This window comes from Mytilus californianus, unplaced genomic scaffold, assembly GCF_021869535.1.
Source record: "Mytilus californianus isolate M0D057914Y unplaced genomic scaffold, xbMytCali1.0.p SCAF_6, whole genome shotgun sequence".
Classification (NCBI taxonomy): Eukaryota; Metazoa; Mollusca; class Bivalvia; order Mytilida; family Mytilidae; genus Mytilus; species Mytilus californianus.
In genome coordinates, this window is record NW_026262712.1 from 76479055 (window position 1) to 76497209 (window position 18155).

The 18155-nt window shown below is 33.1% G+C and overlaps 1 protein-coding gene across 1 annotated transcript; it reads right to left on the bottom strand.

Annotated features, from left to right (window-relative positions):
• Positions 1-213: 213 nt before the first annotated feature.
• On the bottom strand, positions 214-9635 carry LOC127704818 (lysozyme 3-like). The gene is made up of 6 exons (XM_052209042.1): positions 9501-9635; positions 8818-8936; positions 4798-4882; positions 4159-4196; positions 2861-2972; positions 214-419 (listed from the first exon to the last, which is right to left on the bottom strand). Exons 1-6 carry the CDS (start codon positions 9622-9624, stop codon positions 214-216), a joined length of 684 nt encoding a protein of 227 aa, XP_052065002.1. The 5' UTR covers positions 9625-9635.
• Positions 9636-18155: the final 8520 nt, after the last annotated feature.

Sequence of the window (18155 nt, forward strand, 5' to 3'; positions counted from 1 at the left end):
ATGAAACCAATAGCTTCGCATCGCATTGAAATTACACTTGATTAAATAAGCTCCAAAGTAATGTGCCCGGTTTGTTGGTACTAGAAAATTGACGAACAAAAATACATCAAAGAAAATAGAGGTACATGTGACTCGAAACACTTGTCATTGACATTAGTATATTAAACGTTAACACCATTCAAATAAATCTATTTTATTTATTTGAAAATAAAGTTAACTGTTTGCGCTGCATCCCCTAATCTTAATATGGTTCCAGTAACCCAATGTATTAGTATGTTTGCACCCTGCTGGTCCTCCATTATGCATCCGTGCATAACTCTCACAGTTATGTGCGCATCCATAATGATTGATGTACCTGGACATATAGCGTTGGACACACAGAGAAGCACAATGTTTATCTTTGGAGCATGCATCTAAACCTGTTTGGAATAAAAATCAGTTTAGTATACACGTTCGTCTTGGTATTCATAATAAACAACTTCTTGTTACTTTTTATAACCCCGCCGCGGCGGAGGGGGCATTAAGTGTTACCCTTGTCCGTCCGTATGTCAGTACGTACGTCCCAAATTTAGTTTCCGTTCTCTAACTTTAGATTGTCTCAACCAAATGTTATGACACTTATACACAATGCGTATTATCATAAAACACAGATCAAGGGCCATTTGTAGAAGAAACGAAAATGTAAAGGAGGTGTTATTCTGTAATTAGAAAAAACGAGAGTGCACACGAGAAATGTCTCAACTGCTTTACTTATCATGATTAAATGTATGTTGAAAGTATGTAATATGAAGGTTTTACTACATTAAGTATCACACAAACTTATCATAATCAAAAATTAATGTAAATGAGGTGATGGTCAGATCCTGAAAGACAAACAGACATGTACACTTTACAATCATACTGTACACCAAATATAGTTTGCCTATTAGCCTTTTGCTAATACTATCTGAGAAACAGACATACTTACAAAAATTGAGCATTGACCAATGAACTATGAACCCTGTTAGACAATATGTACAACATGCAAACATTCAATAAACCAAATGTAGTGACATATTGGTCATAGTATCTGAGAAACATATCAAGTTCTGATGAAGCCTGCCTGACAGACAAGTATACCTTACAATCATTCCATACACCAAATATACTTGACCTATTGCTTATAATATATAATAAACAAACAAAACAATGAAAACATTGACCAATGAACCATGAAAATGAGGTCAGGGTCAGATTAACCCTGCCAGACAAACATGAACAACTTACAATAATTCCATTGATGAACCAGGGGTATGTCAAAGAAATAATACATGATGGTCTTGAAATGTAAATTCTATCTAATGACGTTGTTTATCGTCTAAATTACGTGTTATAGTGTTCTTTTTTATTTGTCTTTGTATATTTTTAACCTTTATTGTTTGGTCCATTTTTGGTAATATCCTTTTTGCGTGGCTCGGTATTTATACATCCCGCAATTGTGTTATTATGCAATGGCAATTTTTTGAATTCTTGTCTTTCATTTTTGCTAATGTGTTTTGTCTATAGAGTGTCTTTATGCCATTTTGATCTTCTTTGTTGACATAGTTGTTTGTTTTTATAGTGATTAAGATTATAACACAATGTTGACTGCTGTACCCCAATTCTTGACATTTTTACATATAATTTCTGTTTGTTTTGCTCACATATTGTTGTCATTATAATGGAATTTTATGTGACTGTCATACAAATGAGAGGTTTAGCTAGCTATAAAACCAGGTTTAATCCACCATTTTCTACATAAGGAAATGCCTGTACCAAGTCAGGAATATGACAGTTGTTTTCAATTCGTTTGATGTGGTTGAGATTTAGATTTTGCCATTTGATAAGGACTTTCCGTTTTGAATTTTCCTTGTAGTTTGCTATTTTTTTTATTTTACATTTTTTTCAATACACCAAATTTAGTTTATATATTGCTTACAATATCTGATGAACGGACAAAGCAATGAAAACTTACCATTGACCAATGAACCATGAAAATGAAGTCAAGGTCAGATGAAACCTACCAGACAGACATGTAACACTTTACAATCATTCCATACATCAAATATAGTTGTCCTATTGCGTATAATATCTGAGAAATAGACCAAACTGGGGAAAAACGTAACATTGTTCATTCAACCATGAAAACGAGGTCAAGGTCAGAAGAAACCTGCTAGTCGGACATGTACACCTTACACTCACTCTATACACCAAATATAGTTGACCTATTGCGTATAGAATCTGAGATGTGGACCTGACCACGAAAACTTAACCTAAGTCACTGATCCATGAAATGAAGTCGAGGTCAGGTGAACTCTTTTTGACGAACATGTTGACCTTGCTAGGATCTCATATACCAAATATTATGGTGGCCGGATGCGGCCATTTCGCGTTTTCGCGTTTTCTCCTTTCACTTTCACGCGAAATCGGGAAATCGAAAAATCGGGAAATCGGGAAATCGAGAAATCGAAGAAATCGAGAAATCGGGGAATCAGGAAATCGATTTCGCGTTTGCAAAGTGAAAGGAGAAAACGCGAAAACAAGAAAACGCGAAATGGCCGCATCCGGCCACCATAAAATATATGTATTTCACATGACAAAAACATTTTTTTTTCAACCAGTCGCTGAACCATGAAAATGAGGTCAAGGATAATGGACATTCGACAGACGGAAACTTCGTATTATAAGGCATCTGCATACAAGGTTTATGGGCATCCAGGTCTTCTACCTTCTGAAATAAATATTTCAAGCTTTCAACAAATAGTTTACGCCATCGCCACCACCACCGGATAGTAATTCCTATGTCGCGCAGAAATTCGCAGGCGCAAAGAAAATAACTTACTTCCGCCTGGTTTTCCACAGTCTTCCCAGTAAACCTGTTTTATTTGTAAGTATCCACAAGAATTCGAATTCACGTCCCATTTGCAATCCAGTGGTCTGCAACCGGATTCCAACTAAAATATGATTCGACAAATATACATTTTTCCGAAAGTCAACGTCCTTCCTTACGAGGTCGTTGGATCGTTATAAAAAGCGATACAGTACACAATGAATAAATTATAAATTAGCCTAAAAAGTGAACAAAACAACACCAATATTAAAAAGGGAAGCAATAAATACAAGTACATGTATCAATTAAAATTTAGGATAATATATATCTTTCATCAGCATGATGTAAAACGAATCATATCAATCTATTCTTATTTTACAAAAAAAAAACCCAATTAATACAAATTACAAACCGAACCACGCTTTTACGAACCGCGAATTACACAAATTCGAAAATTTCAAAGTTCATGCACGCAGGTTAGTTTAGTATTTACAACAGAGAATGCATCCAAAATGAATATCACTGTGTAATATGAATTTGTATAATTCTAAAATTTCAAAGTTGACGAAGGTTAAGTATTTACAACAGAGACTACATAGATATGCATCAAAAATATATAACAATGTCCGATTTGAACCTGTATAATTCTAAAATTTCAAAGTTGACGCAGGTTAAGTATTTACAACAGAGTAAACAAATTAAATAAATAACTTATTCATTTCAGGATAGCATCCGAGTTTATCAATAAAGAAAAGTAACGTTTTTTCTTGGGCATTTATTTTTTATCATTCATCTTCAACATGTTCAAGTCTTTGGATATTTCGAATAAAAAAAGAAGCATGTGAACGTTTTTATTTCTTGACACGTTGAATCTATGTATAAAGAACCGAATGGGAAATTATGCTGTAGACTTATGATATGTTATGATATGTTTTGATTATACCAAACTGTAAAAGTAATAATTTAATGCGTAATTTTACACAGAGGATGGAAGAGTTAAAAGTACGAGGCAACTGAAATAATAGTAGATGCGATGGAATTATTTTGTATCAAACAAACTTTTTTCTCCAAAAATGTGTAGAGCGTATCCATAAAACTAATAATCATTTGGATGTAACCAAATCATTTGCACAGCTTTTCATAAATAAGAAAACCAGCAAAATATACTTTTGCAAAAGAAATGGAAAAAAATGATTTCATGTGTTAAAAACATACACAATTCATGAAATAAATGCAACATGGCATCGTAAGGAACGTGAAAAGGCCAATAACTCTTATTTCCATTTGTAATCTGCTTTATTCATACTTACATCACAAATACACTGCATACAATGTTGGGAAACTAATCCTGAAATTAGCAACAAAACAATAGATTTATGCTGCTGAAATCTATAATAAAATCGGATTAATTTATTGACAATATCCACGAAAATATATTTTCAGCAGTATTTTTACTATGTAAATGGTTGTCAAATTTATATTTATGGACAAGTCTAGGCCATAAAAAAGAATATGTTTGTTTGCCCTAACCCTACCTACCCAGAAAATATCTGCCTTCTCAAAATCTTTTATTGTCCTGATGTGAAAAAGTTTTTTTTTTAATCAGATAGGCATGAAGACTAAAAAATATCTGACACTTCAATTTCTCTTTGCCGAAGAAAAAAAAGAAAACGCCTACCTAACTACCCACTGTCTCTACCTTTGGTTAGGGTTTGAGCATACCAAAATATTGTTAAGTGTGGCCCTATAATAAATTCTACTCAGTCGACCAATAAATCGGAACACGACACTAATTTCTCGACTAGACAAAAATGTGAAAAGTAGCAACTATAATTGACGATATTTTTTACTTATGGCAGGCTTAAACTAGTTTAGTGAGTATTCAGTCTGAACGTAACAAGATAAGAACTCATGGAACAAAGAAATGTATTCTATATCAAAAATTATACCTGTTGCATAAGTTCCACTACGTGTTGATATACTGCAATGAGATGCTGTTGACGTCTGCAGTAAACTTCCAGCTACGTACGCTAGCTATAGAAAAAGTTGAATCCATAAATATTTTATAGATATATACAGTTGATAACTTTTTCATATATATATCATATAATTATTCCTGTGACTGCATCGTACGATCCTTTACGATAGATAATTTAGCTAATCTGCAATCAATTCCATCTTCATGCCAATAAATCATGTACTGTGTTACAACTTTAGATTCTACTGAAGAGGAAAGGTAACACTAGGCCACCGAAAGCTGAATTTTTAGTTCAGTCCAGGTGGCCGAGTGGTCTAGAGCGCTGGACACAGTGCAGGCGGTGTTGTCTCGATGTCCCAATAGCATGAGTTCGAATCATGGCGAGGGAAGAACAAAAATTTACTTTGGCAAATTTGCAGATTTAACATTGTTGTGCTGATATTTAGAGTAACTAGACATCATTGAGATGGGAGACATCTCTGTGGGCCCCGCTGTGAATAACGTGTGGTAAAAAAATTGTATCTTTACCATAGGACATGGGGTTGTCATCTAAAACCAAAGTTTTTTTACCTTGACCTTTGACCTAGGAAGTTGTACATACATTATGACACACCCTCAGGTGTTGGTTAATATACATGTCAAGTATAAACTTTGAAATCATAACGGTGCTCTAGATATAGAGCGGACACGGTCTTTACCATAGGACATGGGGTTGTCAACTGAAAACTAAAGTTTTTGACCTTGACCTTTGACCTAGGAAGTTGTTCATACATTATGACACACCCTCTGTTGTTGCTTAATATACATGTCGAGTATAAACTTTGAAATCATAACGGTTCTCAAGATATAGAGCGGACACGATCTTTACCATAGGACATGGGGTTGTCATCTGAAACCAAAGTTTTTTTTACCTTGACCTTTGACCTAGGAAGTTGTACATACATTAAGACACACCCTCTGGTGTTGGTTAATATACATGTCAAGTATAAACTTTGAAATCATAAAGGTTCTCAAGATATAGAGCGGACACGATCTTTACCATAGGACATGGGGTTGTCAACTGAAATCAAAGTTTTTGACCTTGACCTTTGACCTAGGAAGTTGTTCATACATTATGACACACCCTCTGGTGTTGGTTAATATACATGTCAAGTATAAACTTTGAAATCATAAAGGTTCTCTAGATATAGAGCGGACACAATTTGTTACGGACAGACGGACGGACGGACAGACGGATCACTATAGGGCGACCCGCCATTCGGCGGGGTCCTAATTACATATATATATATATATATATGTAGGACTCTGAACCGCAATGGTGGCGCTGAAGTGCGTTTTTGATCACGCGGAAGTGCGTTTTTTATCATGCTGAAGTGCGTTTTTGATCACGCTGAAGTGCGATTGTGACATTGTGACGCTATCTTGTTGATAGCTAGTGCGTTGGTGGGAACGCTGAAGTGCGATGGACTACATAAACTATATTTTCAATGCTTTTGATGTCGATGTAAAAGTCAATTTGTTTTTAGAGATAGTTTTTCGGGTTTTTAAGTTAAAAAGGGGCTTATAAACTTTCAATACTACTGGGAGTGGTTGGTGGAGAGGGGAAAGTTAACCTTCTGTAGCGGATTTTCTTTTTTTCTAAATCTTCAAAAGGTTGTTTTTTACGTACGATTGAGCATGACATTCTCTAAATACATACGGTTCTGTAGACATACTCTCCGTATTATAATATTACGGTAAACGAGGAACTCATGAGAGAAACCAAGTAAAGATTGAATTTTAACGCAGAAAATCTAAGAGGACGATCCATCTCATTTAGTATGCAACTGTATCTAGGGACAAACATAGACAATAATGAATGCTTTATCTACTAACTATTAAACAAATCTTCTTCTCGTAGGCCTAATATTTGAATATCTGTAGATATATAATATACAAGTCTAAATTGAAAACAACGTTCAAACCTATGATTGCGTTGGATAAAAACCTCAATTTTTAAACGCATTTGACTAACAGGTCGAACAACGGATGTTCTAAAACCCTGCTGACTGCCATTGGCGACTGCCAAATGAATTGATCACCAGATGTAACAAAATGGATCTTAAAATTAGTTTAATACCAAACAGAAAACAATAAACTTGCGAAAAAGATGGTATACCACAAACATGAGGTGCAAAAATTTGTACACCATATCCGGATTTCGAAAATAAATGTCTCTTCAGTGATGTTAGGGATCGAAACGGTATTTGGAAGGCCATATAATTTACCTCAATTTAGGATAGACTCTTGAATTTTAAAGAGTCGAAATAGGATGAACGGATCATATAAACCCGAAGGAAAATATAATACAAGCCCAAACGAAAAAATATAAACAAGTCTAAATTGAAAACTACGTTCAAACCTATGATTGCGTTGGATAAAAACCTCAATTTTTATACGTGTGCATGTAAAACAAATTTCTTGGTAGAGGGGCCTAAATACAGCACAAACAACATTTTCCAAAAGACAAAAAGTAAAAAAGTATATTTTACCAAACGCATTTGACTAACAGGTCGAACAACGGATGTTCTAAAACCCTGCTGATTGCCAAATGAATTGATCACCAGATGTAACAAAATGGATCTATAAATTAGTTTAATACCAAACAGAAAACAATAAACTTGCGGAAAAGATGGTATACCACAAACATGAGGTGCAAAAATTTGTACACCACATCCGGATTTCGAAAATTAATGTCTCTTCAGTGATGTTAGGGATCGAAACGGTATTTGGAAGGCCATATAATTTACCTCAATTTAGGATAGACTCTTGAATTTTAAAGAGTCGAAATAGGAGGAACGGATCATATAAACCCGAAGAAAAATATAATACAAGCCCAAACAAAAAAAAAACAAGTCTAAATTGAAAACAACGTTCAAACCTATGATTGCGTTTGATAAAAACCTCAATTTTTATACGTATGCATGTAAAACAATTTTTTTGGTAGAGGGGTCTAAATACAGCACAAACAACATTTTCAAAAAGACAAAAAAAGTGAAAAAGTATATTTTAACAAAACGCATTTGACTAACAGGTCGAACAACGGATGTTCTAAAACCCTGCTGACTGCCATTGGCAACTGCCAAATGAATTGATCACCAGATGTAACAAAATGGATCTTAAAATTAGTTTAATACCAAACAGAAAACAATAAACTTGCGGAAAAGATGGTATACCACAAACTTGAGGTGCAAACATTTGTACACCATATGCATATCCGGATTTCGACAATTAATGTCTCTTCAGTGATGTTAGGGATCGAAACGGTATTTGGAAGGCCATATAATTTACCTCAATTTAGGATAGACTCTTGAGTTTTAAAGAGTCGAAATAGGATGAACGGATCATATAAACCCGATGGAAGATATAATACAAGCCCAAACGAAAAAATATAAACAAGTCTAAATTGAAAACAACGTTCAAACCTATGATTGCGTTTGATAAAAACCTCAATTTTTATACGTGTGCATGTAAAACAAATTTCTTGGTAGAGGGGTCTAAATACAGCACAAACAACATTTTACAAAAGACCAAAAAAGTAAAAAAGTATATTTTAACAAAACGCATTTTACTAACAGGTCGAACAACGGATGTTCTCAAACCCTGCTGACTGCCATTGGCGATTGCCAAATAAATTGATTTATTGTAGATATATATAATTATATATATATAATCGATCTATATATTATATATAATGACGACCTTGACAAATGTTCAGAGAAACGAAAATATATCTGATAAGAATATTTACCTTTACAAGATTCCTTCATTGAGGTATAGTCAGTAGTCAGTATTTGCAAAATATTACACAAATTATCGGGGACGGGGGTATTTTCTTTATATCAAATAGCAAAGTCGTTTATTTTTAGATGTTTTGCTGTGTACGCAAACACTCGATTCAAATAATAAATGAAGTTTATTTTCTATTTAATTTAATTTATCGATGCCATACCTGTCCATTTACGTGTTGAAGTTGGTACCACGTGTATCCGTCTGCTGTATGAATGCCACCATTGAATTTAAAACATTCGCCGGAATGTACCTGTCCAATTATATGACCATGTATACTGGCTGAAAAAATGCAAGCATTGCACTTGATATTGTCAATTATTTTCAACAATAAAAATTACTTCAAGTTGGTTACGTTTTTAAATACTCTTTCTTTCTTGATAAAGTAAATAGGACGGAAAGGGACATCTTTATCGCAGCCTGTGTTTAATAGCTGAAAGAACATAACCAATGGTAAATAAATATACGTTTTTATCGTATAAGTGTAAGAAAAACTTATTGAAAATTGTCATATTTATACCACGAAATACTATTTTGTACCATGATCATAATTATCAATTAAAAGGGTCGCATCAAGCCGGGTGTCGATTGAAAAAAAAAAGCGTAGACGTCGAAACCGTTAAACGTAAATTAAGTTCTATGAAATGACCTTACACGTGAAGCTAAAATATAACAGAATATATAGTGATCATGGTAAACTTCAAACATATTATACATATACGTATGTCATTCAAATGATTACTAACGAAATGGAAATGCCAATGTTCCATTTCAATGAATATATAAATAAAGTGTTCAGCGTACTCCTTTCATCATTTAATTCAAGTTAATGTAATACATGTGTACCTGTATGTCTTGCATTAACGGTGCTACCAGTAACACAGACACATGTTCCTGTTGCAATGTGACCAGAGATAGACGCTCTGGCTATGGCTATGATTACGCTAAATATCAGAAAATATCCGAACATTTTGCTGTCCTTTGTTTTAATGAACTCTCTGACTGATACTGTCTCTATATTGGTCTCATGATAACGTGACTAACCTTATCTTGTGTGGTTTTTTTAGGTCATGAACCCTCATACGAAATTTCAAAGAAAAATTTATTTTTGAAAAAAGATGTTTAATTACAGTAACTGAATAATAATTGAAAAAATCTAAGATGTATAAAAGTGAGGAGATGAAGTATGATTGCCAATGAGACAACTATCCACCAGAAGTGCAATGAAGTGCTAGTAAGCAATTACAGGTCACCGTACGGCCTTCGACAATAAGAAAACCCAATACCTATAATGTCTCTGTGTTGGTCTCATGATAACGTGACTAACCTTATCTTGTGTGTTTATTTTAGGTCATGAACCCTCATACGAAATGTCAAAGACAAATTTATTTTTGAAAAAAGATGTTTAATTACAGTAACTGAATAATAATTGAAAAAATCTAAGATGTATAAAAGTGAGGAGATGAAGTATGATTGTCAATGAAACAACTATCCACCAGAAGTGCAATGAAGTGCTAGTAAGCAATTATAGGCCACCGTACGGCCTTCAACAATAAGAAAACCCCATACCTATAAAAGGGCCCCGATAAGAAAAATGTGAAACAGTTCAACTTAATTTATAACAAAACAATTTACAAAAAAAAAACAAATATGACAGACATGAACCAACGACAACCACTATACAAGATGCTCCTGACTTGGGACAAGCACACAAAGAATGTGGAGGTTTACAACATGTTCTCATGTGAGCGCTAAATCCTCTCCTAATCTGGGACAGTGGTGTAATAGCACAACATACGAATAAACTGTAAAAAAAATCAGTTGCAATTGACTTAACTCAAAAGATCGGTACGAGGCACAAAAACCACTTACATAAAACACAAGCACCAAAATAAAAGTACTCGCAGTTACTGAAAGCTAGTGCAAAGCCAATTACAATTAATAAATTATGTTCTCCCAGACAAAAGTATCAATCAGTACACATCCAATGGTTTTAGTATAAAGGCGTCATAAACCGTCTGAGAAACGCATGACCTTGTGCAATTCCAAAATGTAAGTAAACAGTCTAGACAGGATGTGGGATCGCGAGTTCGCATAACTGCACATGTATAGCAATATATATTTAGTTATGTTTTCATTTTCAAAAACAAAATCAATGTTAGTATCAATAAAACAATATTTAGATATGTTACTACTGTGTTAAATTGATACATTTTTAGAATACGTTAATTCAAAGGGTCAATTAGTTTACATGGATCGTTTTTAAGTTTACGGGATTTATAAACAACATAACTGTAAAAATTAGGATGTGATATCCCGTTTTTAATTATAATTCTACAAGAACAGGCAAACTGTCTATCCAAATATTTGTATTTGTCCCAGGCTAGGGGGAGAGTTTGGCGCCAGCAAACTAGTTTAACCCTGCCACATTCTGCATGTGCCTGTCCCAAGTCAGGAGCCTATAATTCAGTGGTTGTCGTTTGTTGCTGTGTAACATATTTGTTTTTCGTTCATTATTTTGTACATAAATTAGGCCGGTATTTTTCTCGTTTAAATTGTTTTACATTTCACGAATTTTGTCATTTCGAGGCCTTTTATAGCTGACTATGCGGTATGGGCTTTGCTCATTGTAAAGGCCGTACGGTGACCTATAGTTGTTAATTTCTGTGTCATTTGGTCTCTTGTGGAGAGTTGTCTCATTGGCATTCATACCACATCTTCTTATTTTTATATAAGCATATATTCCACCACCAAAAATTCCACAGAAATATAAATATTGGTCTTTTTAAAGTATTAATTTACATCTTTGCCTCCTGCAACAGTTTTGTAGGAAACCATCCTAAACTGGGCAATACATTGTAGTTTTGTCAAAAAGATAAAGTCCATACACCTTTTTATGTTCAGGCGTGTTGAAGTTGAGTTTTGTCTTGAAAACGTTTAAAGCAAAAATATTTGAAAAATCATCTCGCTTCATATTATATTATTATTTTTATGTGTTTAGGCTACAAATTGATACAATAACATTAAAAGTTCACAGTATCAAAAAATGGAATAAAGGGGTCAAGTGAAATACATTTCTAATGAGTCATAACAACAGAGTGGGTGTGTTTGAATAACAAATAAAAAAGCTTCGAGCTACTACACATGTTAAAACTCTTTTTTTCAATTAAAATTCAGGCATATTAATTTCTTTATTCATGAAATGTACTAAAAAAGAAAATTTCGACACACCGTTTAGTCTGCCCTTCTACGAAATATTTCAATAGTATGTTTTTAGGTTTTTTTTTAACTTTTGAAACCCACTTCATTTTCACGATTGGATAAATTAGGTGGTGTAATGGGGAGACAATTATGACGAAATAGTATTCCGACTGTTATGTGGTTAAAAAAACGAATTCCTTTACTCAAAAATTATTTCAGCACACTCGCAAGTTCTCGATCACGGAATAAAATTGATATCTTATATAACTATAAATCTTCTGTTTTATCATTGGTTAAACTCATAGGATATCTATCTAAATCATGCGAGGTTTATATATAAGAATTGGAACAGCTAAAGTGTACCTAAATATTGTAACCGGGAATTTTTTGTTGAACTATTTTTAAGGAATTATGTATCAATAAAATGCTTTTTTTGAATAGCAGAATAAGTATAAAACAATAAGACTAGAAAAATTAATATATCTTACAATCTGAAAATATTGAAATAAGAATGAGAACTAATTAAACCTTATGGATGCAACTATAACAAACTGATTTAAGATTAACTTACATGATTTGCGACTAAAACAAACAAAACATAGTATAATATAAATGACAAGAAAAAAGCATGTATAATTATAATAAACAAACTAATTAATTAATTAATACATTTATATATATAGTATAATAGTTCATAATTTAATCATAAGCCCCCTACCCTTACTTATTACTAATGAATAATGATTGCTTTATAAAAGAACCTATGCTTTCTACCTGTTTTTGTGTTGATGGCAAGAGAATAAATTTTATTTTAACATCATCACTTAGGTCACAATGAAAACAAAATACCCACACAACAAATAAATAAAACATAAATTCTGAGGATCTCAAGAAAAGAAGAAATTTAAAAAGGAAGATTGAATAATTTTTTTTAGGAAAAGGTGTTAATTCTTGCATGTTCCAATTGAAATTAATCAATTCACGGATATTGAAGGGGAATAGGAGAGGGGTGTTTAATCTGCCTGATCCTATAAATACCATGATATAGATACAAACATGTTGCACTGACATGAAAAACTGCAACTTAAGGGGATCCAGGCCCTATCTCTTTTTTTTCGCTTGAGCCCAGGAACCGAACCCCCGGATGTGTTTTGATCAAGGAACTGATTCCCGGTCTGTGTATTTGTTTGAAGGGGGCATTTATCTCTCTGTGAATAAAATTATAATGTTTGCCACTGGACGTCACAGTAACAATCAATCAATCAATCAGTATGAAATATGCGTCTCTATGCGTCACAAAACTGTCTATAAATCAATAAATCAATAAATCATTCAATCAAACTAACTAACCTAGATAATCAATCGATTAATGAATGCGAATTCGTCAAATATGATATTGTGCAAAATTTCACCCAACCAATTAACCTACATTCCAACCATCCAAACCAACCAATCTATATGAAGAACTTGTAACTGATGTTATGCAAAAATTTTATCAACCAATCAACCAACAATCATGTTAGAAAAGGTGGAACGATTTTACTCACAATGTTTTTATATTTATTGGAAGCAATGGTAAAAAAAGCTATTGGTGTGCCAAGTAAATCAATTATAATAAAATTAATACTTTTGAGATGATCCCTTTTTATTTAAATGTCTTTACTCTGGACTCTGGACTCTACATTGTCAATTGTCAATATTTATCTGTATGTCTTATATATTGGTGATGTATGAAATAGAGACTGAGTGTAGAGTGTGAAGAGTTGCTGAAAGGTTTCTTAAACTAAACACAGTCATTTGAATCATAAGTCATTGGATTTAACTTAATCACTCAGACGAACGAGGCTACGTATTTATACGTCCCATAAAGCCGAACGATCGCTAAATAAGACTGGAACTTTTGTACCTAATGGGAGATGACCCTGACTACTTAAACATTGCTGTGTGTATACCTTTGGTCATATAGCTCTACACGTGTTTCGGTATTTTTACATCCTTGGCCTTTAATTTTTTGGTTTTGAGCGTTCTTGATGAAGGTAAATCCAGAAAAGCGCACAAAACACATAGACTTTAATAAGTATTACTTTCATTCTCCTAATCTAGATTTAACAATGTGTTTAATTGTATATTATGTATTATTTAAAATACTCAATGAATAACCTTGTAGCTAGTTTTTTACAAGTAGCAACAATTCTCAAGTAAAGTACTATTCCAAAGAATGACCTTAAATTTACTGACTGGTGTGGAATCGGTACATACTATGTCAACACAAGTTAAGACGTGTCTTTAGTTCAAGTACATTACAACACTGTACCAGATAACAATCTTATTTAAATACAATCATGTATCTGACTATAATGTATTTATACAGGTTACTTGTAAACACGTTTATTTGTTTACTGAAAGCTCGACGTGTGCTTAAGGTAGATAGGGTGTCTTCCTCCATCTTGGATTTTGAAATACCAGAAAATAATCGGTCTAGACCTTTAATAAAATGTGCAAATTTTGAGAGTAGTGGGTAATTCATGTGTAAGAATTTTCATTCTAATATAGAAAATGACATGTTTTATTATATTTATGGTTGTATTTTAAAAAAAACAGAATAATTTTGTTTGATTCAATTTTTTCCAACTTTGCCACATAAGGGGAGGCAACTCAAATGTAAGGGCAGATAATTCAGATAAAGTTACTTTTACAATAGAATGTGTTAGGAATTTATCTATTTTATTATGTAGCAAGAAAACGGACCTGGTGACCCCATTTTTTCTTTTTCTTATCTGAAAATATAATATTAGAGCTATCTTCTCATATTTTATCTCAAATATCTATGGTGTAGTTTTCGTTTTATGGCAGAAAATTGCGTTTTCCATGCATAATCTATACAAAATCTGTCAATTTTGCACAACCTGTAGCGTGAAAATAAGCCCCGTGACCCATTCTTTTTAATATTTTTTTCAAAAAAACATGATATATTCTACATTTTGGCAAATTATTAAAAAATTCTATGGATTATAATTTAGACACCCCATCTACCTTAAATCAAAATATGTTTATGTTTGCTTCGATTTGATAAAAAGTTAGTTAGTTAGCAACTGTTCTCTGTTCAGGTAATATTAATCATGATAATTTCATGCCATAATTTAAGCTCTAAATTATAGTATAGGTAGTCTAGAATTGTCATTTGAGGTTCGCCTTTCCGACAGTACAGTATCGTTTCCCACCCACCCACCCTTTACTTCAAAAGAAAGTACATGATATGTAATAAATAGTATATATGATCTGTATTATTGTGGCTGTGTTCTTTAACTTATAGCATACTTTTTTAATTGTAGATTGTGTTTATATGTGATGGCAGCTGTCGATGACAGCAAAATTGGACATCCGTGTTTTATTTGAAACAATATGAGCTTCTGTGCTGTCGTGGCGAGCTGATAAGGTGTCACTGTAATATTTACTTTCCGTATGCTGATTTTTTGTGTATCCTACTTAGGTCAATGTATCTGAACACTGATTGGACAAATAATTTTACATACAGGTGGAGATGGATATTTGAGAATTTTGTTTTATTTTGAATTCACTGCATGATAAAAGACCTAAAAATACAAGTGGCCTATGTTTATAAAGATAGCAGAAAAAGTAAACAATCATCATACATATCAAAATTGATTTCTGAATATTATAATGAAAGTACTTCAGTTAACTGTGTATGTAGGTCCTTAGGCAGTGTTAGAAAGTGGTGAAAATTCTAAAAAGGCTATCATTATCACTATGGCCCAGGAAATACTACCATGCCACAATTATCAAATAACGGTGTTAAGTTTTCGTAATAAATAATTTATGTTCGTTTGAAATATTGAACATAAATAAATCTCTGTATTGGACTGCTATGAGCTAACTCATTACAATAAGGGACAAACGTAAATTAGAATAATGGGCAAAAAAAATAAAGAATAGAGAAAAATGGGGTGCTTAGATATAGAGAATAATGGGCAAAACAATTAAAAAAAGATAAAATGTTTTTAAAAAAAACAGAATAGAGAAATTAAGACCCCCACCATCTCCACCCAATCCAGACCCTCACATATGCCAATGCATTGTAGAATCACTGTTTACAACGTTATTCAATCTCTTCAAACCTGTGAATTAAGTCAACAGACTTAATAGCTACTTTGACATACTATACATCGCTTACTTACAACATATAAACATATAATCAGTTTGTGCTAATATTTCCCATTGAACATAGAAGGCAATCAAAATTAATTAATGTTAACTATATGAAGTATTTTAAACACACATCTATAATAATACTTCCATAATTATATCAAACTAGATGTGTCGGAACGACACGAATGGTCCCGCTCGCAAAAAAGCTTGAAGCCATTTTAGGTGTGGCAATTTGACAAATTCAATGAAAGTCTGTATAACTGTTATTTTCACGAAATGTTCAAAGTCCAAAGCCCGTTGTTTCGGCAAAAATCAGCGGAGCGGAACCAAACGTAACCTCGATCTGTAACTCATCATAGTAAACTCACATACTACAAATCAGCTCAATATGTGAAGACGTTTAGAAAAAAGTCTGTATAACTGTTATTTTTAAGAAATTTCCGAAGTCCAAAAGCCCGTCATTTCGACAAAAATCAGCGGAGCAGAACAAAACGTAAACTCGATCTACTGGATAGTAATTCGTTGACTGTGTTAATTATGAGAATTTTTATCAAGCTATCCGTATGTCCGTTGAACCAGTACAGTAATGTGTAGAATAAGAGCTGGCACTGACTGATTCTTTTCACACACGAATGCTAAAGTTATGTCGTATTTATTCTTGAGATAACTTCTCTTAAGTGTGCTACAACTACATCAATCTCTCAATTTAAGGCCATTTTGTGTAATAAAATTTTAATAAGACGCACAACACCTATTTTTGGCCTCCAATACTTTCTTCGTTAAATTTTTCACTTTCAAAAATTTATGGGAACGGGGTCAATATACCGTTATTTACAGATCATACCGTACCGGAACTTTGGATACACCAAAATCAGCTGGTATTTCATATCTGAGAAACAGGCAATGTATGCCCTCAATTTTAGAATTCGTTTATACATTTTTGTATTATTCAAAATTATCCTAAAAATTATCAGTCAAAAGGTGTTCTTCAAAAATGTATTCTACATAGTTTGATATTTACACCTATGCGTAGGAACTATTTTGTTTTAAATATGTACAACTTTCCGGTATGTTCTTTTTGACCGCGATAATTCTCAAGTAACGTACTATTCCACTATACTACATCTTGTATATACTGACTGGTGTGGACTTGGTACATACTATGTCAACACAAGTTAAAACGTGTCTTTAGTTCAAGTACATAATAACACTGTACCATAATTATAACAATCTTATTTTAATACAATCATGTATGCGACTATAATGTATTTATATAAATTATATAAAGGTTACTTGTGAACACGTTTATTTGTTTACTGAAAGCACGACGTGTGCTTAAATCAAAATATGTTTATGTTTGCTCTGATTTGATAAACAGTTAGTAAGTTAGCAACTGTCCTCTGTTCAGGTAATATTAATCAGTTAAATTTTATGCAAAATTCAAGCGCTAAATTATAGTATAGGTAGTCTAGAATTGTCATTCGAGGTTCGCCTTTCCGACAGTACAGTATCGTTTCCCACTCACCCACCCTTTACTTCAAACGAAAGTACATGTTATGTGATACATAATATACATGATCTGTATTTTTGTGACTGTGTTCTTCAACTTATAGAATACTGTTTCAATTGTAGATTGTGTTTATATGTGATGGCAGCGGTCGATGACAGCAAAATAGGACATCCGTGTTTTATTTGAAATAAAATGAGCTTCTGTGCTTTCGTGGCGAGCTGATAAGGTGTCTATGTAATATTTACATTCCAGGAACTATGTTCAGTGCTCTTTTGTGTATACTACTTAGGTCAACGTATCTAAACACTGATTGGACACATAATTTTACATAAACGTGGAGATGAATCGATAATTTTGTTTTATTTTGTATCCACTGCATGATAAAAGACCTAAAAGCACAAGTAGCGTAAGGTTTATAAAGATAGCAGAAAAAGTAAACGGTTATCATACAATTGATTTCTGAATAGTATAATTAAAGTACTTCAGTTAACTGTGAATGTAGGTTCTTAGGCAGACGCGAGTGTTAGAAAGTGGTGAAAATTTTAAAAAGGCTATCATTATTCCTATGGCCCAGGCAATACTACCATGCCACAAGTACCAAATAACGATGTTAAGTTTTTTCT

Bases quoted from the DNA above. Each gene is read 5' to 3' on its own strand.
- LOC127704818 (XM_052209042.1), bottom strand. From the start codon at position 9,624: ATGTTCGGATATTTTCTGATATTTAGCGTAATCATAGCCATAGCCAGA. The intron at 8,937-9,500 runs GTACACATGTAT...GCATTTTTTCAG, and splicing joins CGTTAATGCAAGACATACAG to CCAGTATACATGGTCATATA. The intron at 4,197-4,797 runs GTATAATTTTTG...TGCTAATTTCAG, and splicing joins TAGTGGAACTTATGCAACAG to GATTAGTTTCCCAACATTGT.